Genomic DNA, 13,612 nt, shown 5'->3' with positions numbered 1-13,612 from the left:
CCCTCCCCCCTCCAACTTAGTTTTAACCCCATTTATATTCACATTCACTCTTCATTTCTCTCACCATGGGCAGGTCTTTTAGAATCTGTATTCCATCTCCTGGACCCATGTGTGCTATGTGGTTAAAATTAGTTGGGTTGGAAATTAATTTATTTCTCATTTCTGGATCTCGCAGCATCTCCCTGTAAGAGAAAACACCTGTTTAAACACTTTTATTCCGTGACCAATCTAGACAATTTTAGAGAAAAATTAAGTTTCATAAAAATAAACTGTGAAATCATGTCAATAAGGATAGAATTAAAATAATAGAATATACTAAGTTAAACATTTACTTAGATCAGATCTTATGATTTTTGGTGGGAAAACAGAGAGGGTTATTTTAGTGTTTAAATATCAAAGAAGCTCTACTCTATTTTACAGATAATTCTGAACATTTTATGTACATCTTCTTAAATAATTGCTAATATATTAGAAATGTTTCTATATGTAACTGGAAATACTACAAGCCTATTTCTGTGTGGTCATGAGAATAGTTAATCTGCACAGGTGTGTTCTATGTTTATAAAAGCCCACCTTCTAAAAATTGTAACTATTCCATATACATAGAGAAATGAATCAAAATATGGTACTTTAATCTAGTACACACTCACAATTTGGAAAGTATTAGTTAAAATTACACTGAGAAATACATTCATTATTGCAGTTTTTAACACCATAGATGGTGATGACAGACTTTCAGAGATCAAATTTTCCTTCCAAATCAAATACAGTATTATTACCAAATAGTCCTTCTGATGCTATAAGCATCTTTAGATGAGTATGAATTAAATATCTACCTCCTTTGTTGCATCCTTTCCTCTTCTGGAACTCTGAAGGAATAACGCCTCTTATTGTTAATATTTCTAACCATTTGTTTCCGACTATTATCTGATGTTTCAGGAACTACCAGTTCATCCCCTTCTGTTAAAAAAAAAAACAAAAAAAACAAAGAACAATGATGTTCTTTAAAGTGCTAAAATGCTTTTCATCCATTAATCTCCAAGACAGTACAAACATCAATCAATTATACAAGTATATGCAATTCTGATTTTTTAAAGTTGTGTTGATAAGTCATAGTAAATAAGTAATAATTTTCAATGAAATATATGTAAACAAATATATGCTGAAATTAAATATAGCTTACAGAGTATATTTTCACTTTTATTTGATTATAAACATAAAATGGTACAATTTTACTAGAAGAAAAAAAGGAAAATGTAGTTGCCTTGGTGTCTTATCACTTTGGCCACCCCACCCCCAATATCTCTACACCATCTTCTCCCTCCTTCCCAGTATTGGTTTCAATGGCTTAGGGTGTTAAAAAGCTCTTATTGTTGACCTGCACAGTAATCAGGCATAAATGGTAAATTATCCATGAAAATGATAGCAGTTAAAATTTTTTTTATATATTAAAACATGTCCTTTGCAGATCCAATTTGCAAGATGTGGAGTACAGGAAAGGAATTGTGTTTACTCTGGCTTACTCTACTAAAAGTAAGAATCTTATTGCTATTTCTACTCTTCTAATCTTCAGGGGATACTTAATTATGTACACCTAGTCACCTAATGCCCACCTATCTCAATTTTAATACCTAGAAGTAAACAAAACTCTTAGCCATGGGCTCCCAAAACATGCTGGGATATGGTGAACATCCTCTAAAACAGACAACTGTATCCATACAACATGATGAATTCCATTCTCTAAATAAGGTAAGGAAAAAGAGAAAAGCCAATCTTTAGGAGTTTATAACACCCAAAAAGTTAAAGTGAGAAAAATGTAGTAGGAAGAAGCCAAAGGAGCCTGTAAGGCAAGCCAAAGCAAGATGATTAGTAAAAAAAAGCAACATTCTCCTTGTATCATAATAATAGCTTTATCAGATTGCTTTCCTAACAGCAAACGTTAAAAGGATAAAATTTTAAAAGTAGATGAGAATTTGAGAGTTGGAATTTGAGAATTATGAGGGTGAAGCAGATCTTGGTGAGTTGCAGTGGCAACGGGAGATTTTGGACAGCCAGAGGACTGCAAGAGCACTTTGGGCTCCTGAGAGATGAAAGAGAAACAGACAAGACAGAGAAATAGAATTTCCTTTCCTTTTCAAAGGATAAGACAGGAAATAGGATTTCCTTTCCTTTTCAAAGGATAAGACAACTATGTTGAAATTTTGTCAGGTCTTCCTTCTCCAAGCTCCACCTTTACTCCTAGCCTAGAGTAGAAAGATGAGAGCATAAAAAAAGATGAGTTGGAATAGGTTTTATCCTATAGAGACAAATTGGGTTATGGACACATTCTACAATCGTTACATACAGTGAGAAGAGGGTGGATTTAATGTTGTCTAATACCTGAATATCCTTTCTCAAGTCATACTGCAATATCCTCTTAGCATAGGACTTTTCCTACAGTCACCAGTCTGTATACCAAGAAGCCTCCAGTGCCAAGAGGATATACCAGAGCATCAAATCTGAAGCCAAGAAATTTGTGTGTATCTTAGTACTTAAAAACAAACAAAACAAATATGACAGACTTTTGACGGTATTTTTTTTTGATAGACTATACAAATTTATTGGAAGAATATGGGGGGAAAAAGAAAAGCATTAAGGAATATAATAATCCCACTACCCAGAGATAACTATTATAAACATTTTAATGTGTTTTCTTAATGCCAATGTTTTTACTTACATTTAAGTCAGATTATTATTCTAAATACATAATGTACCATAATTACATCTTCATTAACTAGATCCACCAGAAAAGATCATAAATTTATGAATACCTCTGTTACGGAGAAATTTGTTGCTAAGACATGAGAATAACTTATATCATTATAATAATATCTGTTAAAAGTGAGATTTTAACTGTTCAGAGGCACTCTCTGGCAATCAACCTAATTAGATGTGTGCAGTCTCCCTGGCCAGGACTCACTTCACTACTTTGGATGCTGCCCTTGTCCTGTCCATAGCACCCAGGTTCCCATTCCCTCTCCTGACTCTGGGCCCTCTGGTGACTTTCCTCTTGTCCCTGCTTCTGTTGCCCATGTTGTCATTAGCACTTCAAAAGTTCTAAGCCCTATGCATTGGCAGAAGATGTATTCCAATAGTCCCAAAACGGAACTCTGGATGAGTTTTCATAATTTTAGTGCTACAAATCTTGGCTAGGTTCTACAGTATTAAAAGTACAGAAGATATATTCAGTTATACTTTTTCTATTTACCTCAGTACTCCACAGAAAAATAACAAGGTAGGTCAGAATCAAATATTTTGCCTATACAAAATATTTTGCCTATGTGAGCCTGAACAGAACGACCTTTTGTCTAGTAGTTTATCTCAATATATTGATAGTATGTATTGAAGTTGTATTGAAGTTGATAGTGGTCAACTTCACAGACTTTGGAGTAAGATACACCTGAGTTTAAGTGGCAGAGCCACTTATTATCTTCAGCAGTCAGATTAGCGAGAATACTTCTATGAAGCTCTCCTACTAATGTGTATTTTCTTACCTGCCATCTTATTTTTGAAATATATTAATCTAATCGTCTCCAACCCTAAAAGATTTAATGATCCTTCACTGTTTAAGTGTCGAACCTAAAATAATAAAAAATAAAATTAGTATTTTAACAAAATTCAAAAATTAAATCATAAAACTTTTGAGATATTTATAAAGCACACACTATTAAGACCTTTAATTTATCCTTCCTCTTCAGGAAGGAAATCAACAATTCTGACTAGAAAGGTATAAAATTATCTAACTTGAACAAACACAGTTATAATGATAACATTTAAAGGAAGAATATTCTGGGCAAAAAAAGAAAAGCAGAAATACATTTAAACCTTAAATTTGACTTTTTAAAGCCATTAGTACCAGACGATGATACTAAGATATTCATACAGATACCTTATGAATCTTATTTGAACTAAACGTACACACATGACAGAGATGAAATTGTACATCACTGGGGAAAGGAGAGACTGTCAACAAATGGTGATGGAGCAACTGGGTATCTATATGGAACAAATGAAACTGAATCCCTACTTCACACCATACACAAAAAATCAATTCTAAATGGAATAGAGACATAAACACAGTAGGCAAAACTTTCAAACTTTTGAAAGAAAATAAAGATCCTATCTTTATGACCTTGAGGTAGGAAAGAGCTTCTTAAGAAAAGAAGGATAAACGTAAAAAGGATAAGAATGATATTACATTACAATTTATAACAATGAATTTTCAAGCAATAACAACAAATGTTCACAAAATACACTATAAAAATTAACAGGTCACAAACAGGGAAAAGATTCACCACACCCATCACTAAACCAGTATCTACAATATATGAATAATTTCAATAAATCAAAAGATGACCAACCAAACAGGAAAATGAGCAAAAAACATGACCAGGTATTTCACAGAAGAGGAAATATGAACGATGAATAAACATACGAAAGATTATCAGCAACACTGTTAATTGGGGACATGCAAATGAACACTTCAATGAGATATCACTTTATAACCATAAATAAATGGTTATAAAACTATGAATTCTGACAACGGTATGGGTCATTAAGAACTCTTATATACTGATGATGGGAGTGTCAACTGGTACAATTACTTTGGAAAATAATTTGACACTATCTTGTAAAGTTGAACACATGCATTCTCCATGTCCCATCAATTTCGTTCCTAGCCATATGACTTAAAAGAAACTCCTACACATATGCACCTGAAGACATATATGACTTCTACAGCAACATTCATAATAGCAGAAAGCTGGGAAATAATTCACATGTCTGCTAATCAGACAAATAAATTGTGATCTATTCACCCAACAGAATATTTTACAGTAGTGAAAAGCAATGAAGTATATATATGTGTGTGTACATATATATATATAGTACATGTAACATGGATGAATCTTAGAAACAGTAAATACATGAAGATAGCAAGGCAGAAGATGATATACAACATAAAATTTTATTATCTCAAACACAAGCAAAACTGAACAATATATTGTTTAGAAATATTTAAATATACAAAAAATTTTGTATTTTAAGAAAAGCAAGGGAATGATAAACACAATAATCAGGATAAGGGAAAAATACACAAGTAGATTCAGTAAAATTGGTAATGTTCTGGCTCTTAAGTTAGGAGGTGAGTTCATAAGTGATCAGTTTATTATTATGCTTCATAAAGATCATATATTCTTTTATATATACTTCAAAATTCACATGATAAACATAAAAGGGAAAACTAATTGTAACCAGCCCGAATTTATAAACTCGAGGACCATATTTAGCTGTTTTATAAAATGTGGCAGTATTTACAAGAGCTTTTCCCACTGCTGTTATGGTTTAAAATTGGGTCAGATTTTGAAATAAGATCTTGGTTACTTTCTTTTACCTATTCCTCTAAACCCTGCCCTGCAACTAATGACACACGCTGCATATACTTACATGAAACTATTATTCTTCATTTTTGCAAAACAGCCATTCTATACTGGTAAAAATTCTCTTTATGTTATCATAGGGAAATGTTAAAGGAAAATATTATATTTTATTAGGAATGTGTGAAACCCTTATTTTTTAATCATGAGATGCTTATACAGAGCATTGATTCTAATTTTAATCACTTTTCTAGCCCATGAAATTTGTCCTTACAGGATTAAAATTGCATACCATTATGTGAAAAACAGTAAAATTACAAATAATATACTTCTTCAGAGCTCCTTAAACTAAAGTGGCAGATAACACTGACCTTTTAAGTTGCAGAATATATTCTAGTTGTTCATTATTATAATAATCGTACGTTATATAGTGAAACAAAATGTAATAAAAATAATATGGTGCTGAGCTACCTGTAAAATTAACCAGCTTGATTTTTCTTTTTTTTCTACTCTTAGAGCTAAGTCCCAGATTACCAATTATGTTATTACATGTGACAGAAAATGCTAAACTAGTGAAAAATAGCTAAATAGTCATATTAGTGTTTCACTTATAATCATTTGTTCACTTAGCCCATTTTTTAATGTTAAATTACCTTTTTGAGTGGGAGAGTCTGAATCCATTCCATGGAGTTCACATCAAAGATATCAACTGCATTTTCACTATACACTGAGAGATACGGTGCATTGTAACCTGGGAGATGGGAAGGAGAGAACAGCTGGCTGGTTACTTTTAACTGCTAAACCCAAAACATTTTGAAAGATCTATGCTAAAGAACTGTAGAGTGGAATCCCACCAAAATCCTATTGTTAGCATATAGTAGCCACATCAATACATTTTTGAAGTTAAAAAACCCATAAATCATAAATGAAGAGGTTTTAAGGCCATTATAACACAGAAGGAGCCTGTTAACACCAAGGGTATATTATTCCCTTGCCCCATACTAGTTCTATAAAGGAATTTCATTACACTTTAAATAACTGATTCCTAAAGTAGTTAAGCTCTTGACAGTGAAACAACTTACGAAGTAGAGAAATCTTCAGGTAAGAGTTATGGTCACATTTATGAAAGTATGATAAAGCATCTGGCACAGGAGATGCTCAATATATACTTACTGAAAGAATGAACATCAATAAATGGTGACACAAGCAAAGAAAGATTAAATGATTTACCTAAGCTAAGGTCATGAATTAAATTTTTGGCAGAGCTATTCATAAAAGCCAGATATTCTAATTCTTATTCTAATTCCAATTAACACTGTACAATTCACATAATACTTTGAATTATTTTCTGACTAGTATTCATTCTAAATATGATGTCATAGATAAGAGTATAAATTTCAGAAGAAACAAAACATCAAGAATAGTTAAGTCTGGGTAGGTAGAAGTATTTTTCTTTTGTTCTTTGTATCTAGATTTTCTAATTTTTCTGTAATAAGTATATATGGCTCTCCTAAACTTTCTTATATTGAACTTTTAAACTTGACTATACTCATACCCACCATTCCTCCTATCTTGTTGCAGTGGAAGAGGTTTTACTCCTCCTGTTCCAAATCCTTTCCCCTATATTCTGACTTCCATCCTTTTTGGCCTCTTGGGGATCTTACTCTATTTCCTGTATTTATCATATAGTCATCAACCTTTCCCTGGCTCCCTAGTGACTATTCCCCTTCGGCATTTAAACATGCTCAAAGTATCTTCCACTAAAAACAAAATGTGTTGGATTAGATATTCCTCCTACATGCCTCTACGGAACTCTGTACTTCTGCTATCAGAGCACTTATATTCTACTGCAACTTGTTTTGTCAGGAATCCATTCTACTGCATTCATGCTCTGTGAGGGTAAGGCTGTCTATTTTGCTCAATGTTATATCTCTTACAGTAAAATGACACATAATAAGTATTCAATAATTTATTAATATCTTAATGTTTCTTGAAAGTATCTACCTACCTAGATAAAAACGTAAAAGTGAATAACACTTTTCAAATGCTACGTTATACCTTCACATAACTGATTAAATAATTCACTAGGTAACCACTTCTCTAGAATAAGTCCTATGAGCTATTAGTGCTCACTAGCACTATATTTGGGGGGACCATGAAGATACCTCCTTAGGGTTATTTCAAAATACAATAATATGTGTTAAAAATCTATCTAAGTAAAATATTGCATAGGAAGATTAGCTTTAATTATGTTCCTGTTAATGTTGACCCTGTTGGCCTAGGTCTTAACTACATATGGTTAGTTACTTTACATAAAACATACTTGATGCTTAGGAAAAACCTCAAAGATGACTTAAAAAACAACCTGTTATTAACAATGAATACATAAAGAAGATGAAGTAGCAGGAAAAAGAAAGAAACAGCAAGATAAGACAGCGAAAAGTAAGAGAATCTTACAACAAGAGGAAGGATTTGCTGGCCACATCAATTCCTGTTGTCTAGATCTTCGGCCCTGAGAGTCAGTATATATCCCAATGCTGTTAAAACACAGCAGATATTCTTTACTGGAGATTTCAACTGCACAGATGGCATCCATTGGTTGATGTGCAATAAATGAGAGTGTATGGTCATTTGAATGGAGCATACTGTATGGACTTCCTTCTCCATTCAGGGGGTATCTTAGAAATCCAGACTGGAATCCCACACAGAGTTGTTCACTGAAGATTGCCATCCACTGGACATTATATGGGACTTGAATTTCCTTAAATTTTCTGTGACGGGTCTTGCTCTGAAATAGTTCATAACAGAGGACCTGCCTTTTCATAGCCACACACAGGCATGTAAGAGCTCCATGACGTACTTTTCCAGAAGTTATGGTTTGACACCCTTTAGTTTCTGCCAATTTATAAAAATCAGTCTCTCGCCCATCCAAAGCTGACATAGGAAAAAGTCGTACATGACGATTTCGTCCTGAGATCACAGCAACAAGTTGATCATTTGGAATGAGTTCAATCTGATGAATCTTCTTATTGTCACCAACTCTAATAATTTCTATGCAAAGAAACAATAATGAATCAACTGCAAAATGTTTTGTTTACCTATTAATTATATCCCAATTATACTCAAAAGAATATGTCAACTTATAATAAAGACAGAGATACACACACAGAAAAAATGAGAGATCAGAAATCATATGGAGAAAGGTGAAGATAATTACACCCATTATAAGATAATTTAACCTATCTATAGTAAGGTATTAAATTTAGCACTGAGATTTCTGGCAGCCATGGCAAAGAGTTCCTATGTGATAAAGCATGCCAGATCTTTAAGAAAAACCTCTTTACTCTCACCAAATTCTAGGGAAGTTTACCATGGGGTTACTATTTTTAAAAACTGAGTAACTCATGTTTCACTAAAGGTATTTCTTTGGGTAACAAATTAATGAAGTTTAAATGCATTGTTTTCCCATGATCTAACTTGATATAAAGACAGAACTTAGAACACTGTATTCAAGAATGCTAAGTTAAATGGGTTCCTTTTTATTTCACCCAGTATTTAATCTCTCCCTAAAAAGAAATCTGTTGTGTTAAACTGTGCGATAAAAGACCCCAACAACAAACACATTTTAATGACTGTTACCGCTTCTAGTACTGTTAGAACTATGAAAAAAATCAAGTTGCATTTTTCTTTCATGTACCATCTTTAGAAATGCAATCTGAGTTCATACAGCAGAACTGTAAATAAAATGACACAAGAAAGATAATACACATGGAAGTTTTAGAACTCAGATGGATTATAAAAATTAAAAAATTATCTTTTGACTTACAAACGTATCCAATTAGGCCTGGAAAATTTCAATTATAGAATAAATAAGAGCAAATCCTGCTCTTTTTAGAATTCAGAATCTGTAGGTTAGAATACTCTATCAATAATATTTTCTCCAAAATAATTTTCTCTTACCATCTTTGGTGACATGCACAACGAATAACCCTTCTTCATTCCCCAAAGCTATTCTTTCATGATCTATATAAGACATAAATATGAAGTATTTTTATTAGGTAGAAACTATGTAAATTCATAGAATAAAACAGATAACAAAAGAAATTTGGTACAAAAAACCAAATAAATAAGTAATTAAAAAATAGCAATAACAATTTGCACTATTAAGTTTCCTTTCGGATTACTGTGGTAAATATTACCTCGTGTCTTTTTTTAATAGAACAATCATTAGAAAATAATTTATATCAATGCTTATAAAAAGATATAAATGTTTATTCAATAAAAGATGAAAGAAAAAACCCCCTAGTTTGTTAGCACCCTGTGTCCAGTTCCATTTCTTGTTTGGGGAGGGAAAAATTGTGAAAGGCATTTGAACCCTACTCATCAAACTTTTCATTATTTACTAGAAAGTAACAAAAGAGTGGGCAGTGTACGTAAGAATATGGTGAAAATTTAAACCTCCAGACAGAAAAGCTGCCATTTTTGAGGGCATATTATATATGGAGCACTCTGTGTTACACATTCCATCTTATTTAAACTTCACAGTAACCTCTGCAAGGTAATTAGTACCTACATTTTACATAGGAAACTTACGCTTTATGAAACAGCTTATGTTTTAAACAACTTTTTCTAAGTCACACAAGTTGAAAATCGATTCGTTAATAGGTTAATCTTTAGCATTGTTGCTTTTTCAGAAGAAAACACATTTGAAAAGTATATTTACTCTTGTTTACTGAAAAATAAAGTTCTAATATGGTCTCATTCATTCAATAAACATTTACTGAGCATCTGTGATATAACAAATACCATGTTAGACACCGGGATTCCTAGATGAAAACCAGTCCCTGCTGACAAGGTATATTAGTAAACAATTATAACAAGATAAATGTTATGAATTCATACCTATGATTGCAGCTGCCTGGGTCGTTTTAATGAGGGGAAGAGTGCTGTCATAAGCCTCTTTGGGAACATACACTGAGCGGTCTCTGAATTTGTTTTTCTTCAAAATCTTGTGCAATTCACTCAGCACTCCCACCCATTTACTCTTCTCATTCTCACTATCTGCTAGCATCAGGATTGAACATTTGTTATTAGACGCTGAGAGCTGGGAAGCTGTGACCTAGAACAATTTAATCAAAATTCATGATATCAGCAAACAGATATCTTTTAAGCCAGTTTTATACAGACGCTAGTTTGCTTAGCACTAGCCAACAAAATGAGCATTCATTAAGTGATACCTTTAACAGAGTTTAGCTATTCATAATCAGAAGAATAGTTTTAGCATTAGAATTCATGACAAAGATAGTAGATACCGTTCTAAATGTTAGTGTCATTTGTATTTTCTTTGCTGCAAAGTGCCAGCATACTATCCCTAAAAAATCCATTACACACAGTCATATAACAACAGCAATTGACATTTATTGAGTAATTACTGGGCACTGGGCACTGATCAAAGCACTTTGTAAGTATTAACTCATTTAACTCTATCAACATCTTTACAAGGTAGGTATTATTATTATATTGATTTTATATATGAAAAAAACTGTGATGCAGAGAAATTAATTTCTCCAAGGACACACAACTAGACTGGAATCCTGTGTCCACGCTTGTAAGCACTACACTATACTGATTTTCAACTTGTTTTAAAAAAGTCAAAAATACTCAGAAGTACTTAAGATTCTCTGTTACTTCATAACAATAACTCATCTCAGGGAAGACCAGATCACTTGAGCTAGTATTTAAATGAAGGTTTATAATTATACAATGACACTATAATCAGAATAGAATTAAATTATGTATATATGGATCCTTTATTAAAAGTAATTTAAGCAGCAGTGACAATAAAATCCCACAATTAGAATCAGTTAAGATAAATGGGCCTCTGTAGGCTCCCTTGGTACTGGTGAGAGAATAGTTGTTGGTCTAGGAACTGGAAGACTAAGTATGGTCTTTGTCTGACCTTCCTCATATACAAGATTCATAGACAAATACAAAGCATATAGGCATACCATTAAGGCAACAGTCCTTTTTATTAACCTCTATCACCTTAATTCACCAATTCGAGATGGCCCTGTATTAGACAGCCTCCAAAGATGGCTACCAACAATTCTTCTATGGAATCCCACTCTTCTTATCAAGAAATGCAGTCTATTTCCCCTTCTCTTAAATCCGGGCTGACCTCATGACTTGCTTTGGCCAACAGGATGGAGAGGGGTTATTATGCCTGTTTTGAGCCTAGTCCTTAAAAGGCCTGGCAGCTTCCTCTGCTCTCTTGGAAGTCGGTCACGGAGAGCTCAGCCAGACTAGTGGATGATTAGAGACCACGTGGAGAGAGTTCATACAGTGAACTGAGGTGGCCCAGTGAACAGCCAAGTACCAAGGCGAACAGCCAGCACCAAGGCCCCAGAAGTGACAGTAAGGTCATTTTGGATATTCCTGCTCCAAATGAGCTGAATGCAGTCACATGAGAGACCCCAGTTGACACCAGAACTGTATACCTGAAGAACTGACCCACAGAATGGTGAAAAATAAATCACCGTTGGCTTAAGCCACTAAGTTTTGGAGTGGTTATTACAAAGCAATAGAACTGAAACATACTAACTTTTTAAATGAGATCTTAAAGAAACGTCTATTTTTTAAAAAATTGAGAAATCTCATGCTTATTCATTTTTTCATGTTGTAGTGCCTATCTGAAAATTGAATTGTGACTCAAAAATATTATCCAAGAGGAAATCTGTTTTAGAAGCCATATATTCATGCTTTCTTTCTTTTTTTTAAAATTTATTTTATTTTTGGCTGCGTTGGGTCTTCATTGCTTCGCGCAGGCTTTCTCTAGTTGCAGTGAGCCGGGGTTACACTTCATTGCGGTGCACAGGCTTCTCATTGCGGTGGCTTCTCTTGTTGTGGAGCACAGGCTCTAGGCGCGCGGACTTCAGTAGTTGTGGCACATGGGCTCAGTAGTTGTGGCTCACGGGCTCTAGAGTGCAGGCTCAGTAGTTGTGGCACACAGGCTTTGTTGCTACGTGGCATGTAGGATCTTCCCGGACCAGGGCTCGAACCCGTGTCCCCTGCATTGGCAGGAGGATTCTTAACTGCTGCGCCACCAGGGAAGCCCTATTCATGCTTTCTATTGGCCTTTTACTAATTAAATATTTACTTAGCACAAATTGTCTATAAGATTTGGTTCTATTCCAAATAAGTTTGTGATCTATATAGAAAGGCAAAACGTATACTCATGAAAAGCGAATAATTCAGTGATCAAATTACAGCACACATACTTACTCTAAATATACAGGGTATGTCTTTTCGACTTGCATGAATAACATCAGAAGCCAAGACTGAACTCACAGAAAATTCTTCATCCCTGAAGGAAAAGTTAAAAGTCAATGGAAACAGTAAAAGTCAGGGTATGTGGGTATGTGTGTGTGGTTTTAGGCATGTATCCAAATAACACATATGAAGCAATCCTTAAAATTTAATTGCACAAAACATCCAAATTAAATTTTTAAAATTTTTGAATTTTCTCCCTTTGTAATTGATAGTGCCAAAAGTAATTTATCAAATGTAATTTAACAGTGCCACATTATACAAGAGTTAGAAATCATTTCTGGCTTACTTGGAGTCAAAAGGCCAGTAAGTACACATGGATTCGAACCCTGGTAGGTCTCCAGGGTCTCCAGCAGACTGAACCCTCTTTCCTCTCATAATACATCTCAAGTGCCTTCAACACAGCTCATCTGACATTTTACTGTTCCTTCAACACCTAAGACAGATTTTCTCCACAATAATTTATTCCTTGTGACCTCCTTAATTTGGTTATTGGTACCATCATTCTCTTGGTCTTGAAGACTTGACATCTTAGTCTTATCTTTGATTCTTCTCCCTATCTTTCTGTAATTGGTCCCTTAGGAGGTTCTGTCAAATTTTCCTTGCTGATATTCTAGTATTTCTTGCATCTGTTCCTTTACATTCTATATTTGTGGGGAAGATAATGTGTTTGAAATGCTGGTATGAAATGCCAACATGAGCCAGAGCTAGAAATTCTAGTTTTGAGCACTGGAGAAAGACCTGGACTGGAGACATATGTCCGGGAGTCGTCAACACAGAGGTGATGGCTGAAGCTATGGCAGTCAATAAGATCACTGAGGGAGAGCGTTAAGAGAGTCACGAGAAGAGGGTAAGCAGAGCACCCCAAGGGG

General features: G+C 34.1%; 1 protein-coding gene across 7 annotated transcripts in view; it reads right to left on the bottom strand.

The window, feature by feature from the left end:
- CDC42BPA (CDC42 binding protein kinase alpha) overlaps positions 1 to 13,612 on the bottom strand; it is a 320,607-nt gene that overhangs the window by 17,172 nt on the left and 289,823 nt on the right. For 6 of the 7 annotated variants that reach the window (XM_068541725.1, XM_068541720.1, XM_068541719.1 and 3 more), the window contains 8 exons: positions 12,696 to 12,777; positions 10,317 to 10,533; positions 9,375 to 9,437; positions 7,872 to 8,465; positions 6,068 to 6,165; positions 3,534 to 3,618; positions 837 to 960; positions 65 to 182 (listed from right to left, as the gene is read on the bottom strand). In XM_068541725.1, coding sequence (XP_068397826.1) covers positions 65 to 182; positions 837 to 960; positions 3,534 to 3,618; positions 6,068 to 6,165; positions 7,872 to 8,465; positions 9,375 to 9,437; positions 10,317 to 10,533; positions 12,696 to 12,777 — 1,381 coding nt within the window. Of the gene's footprint in view, positions 1 to 64; positions 183 to 836; positions 961 to 1,497; positions 2,244 to 3,533; positions 3,619 to 6,067; positions 6,166 to 7,871; positions 8,466 to 9,374; positions 9,438 to 10,316; positions 10,534 to 12,695; positions 12,778 to 13,612 lie in introns of those variants that run through there. The other variant, XM_068541724.1, reaches the window with a different exon arrangement.

Source organism: Eschrichtius robustus, chromosome 3 (assembly GCF_028021215.1).
Source record: "Eschrichtius robustus isolate mEscRob2 chromosome 3, mEscRob2.pri, whole genome shotgun sequence".
NCBI lineage: Eukaryota > Metazoa > Chordata > Mammalia > Artiodactyla > Eschrichtiidae > Eschrichtius > Eschrichtius robustus.
This window is presented reverse-complemented; position numbering and strand designations above follow the sequence as displayed.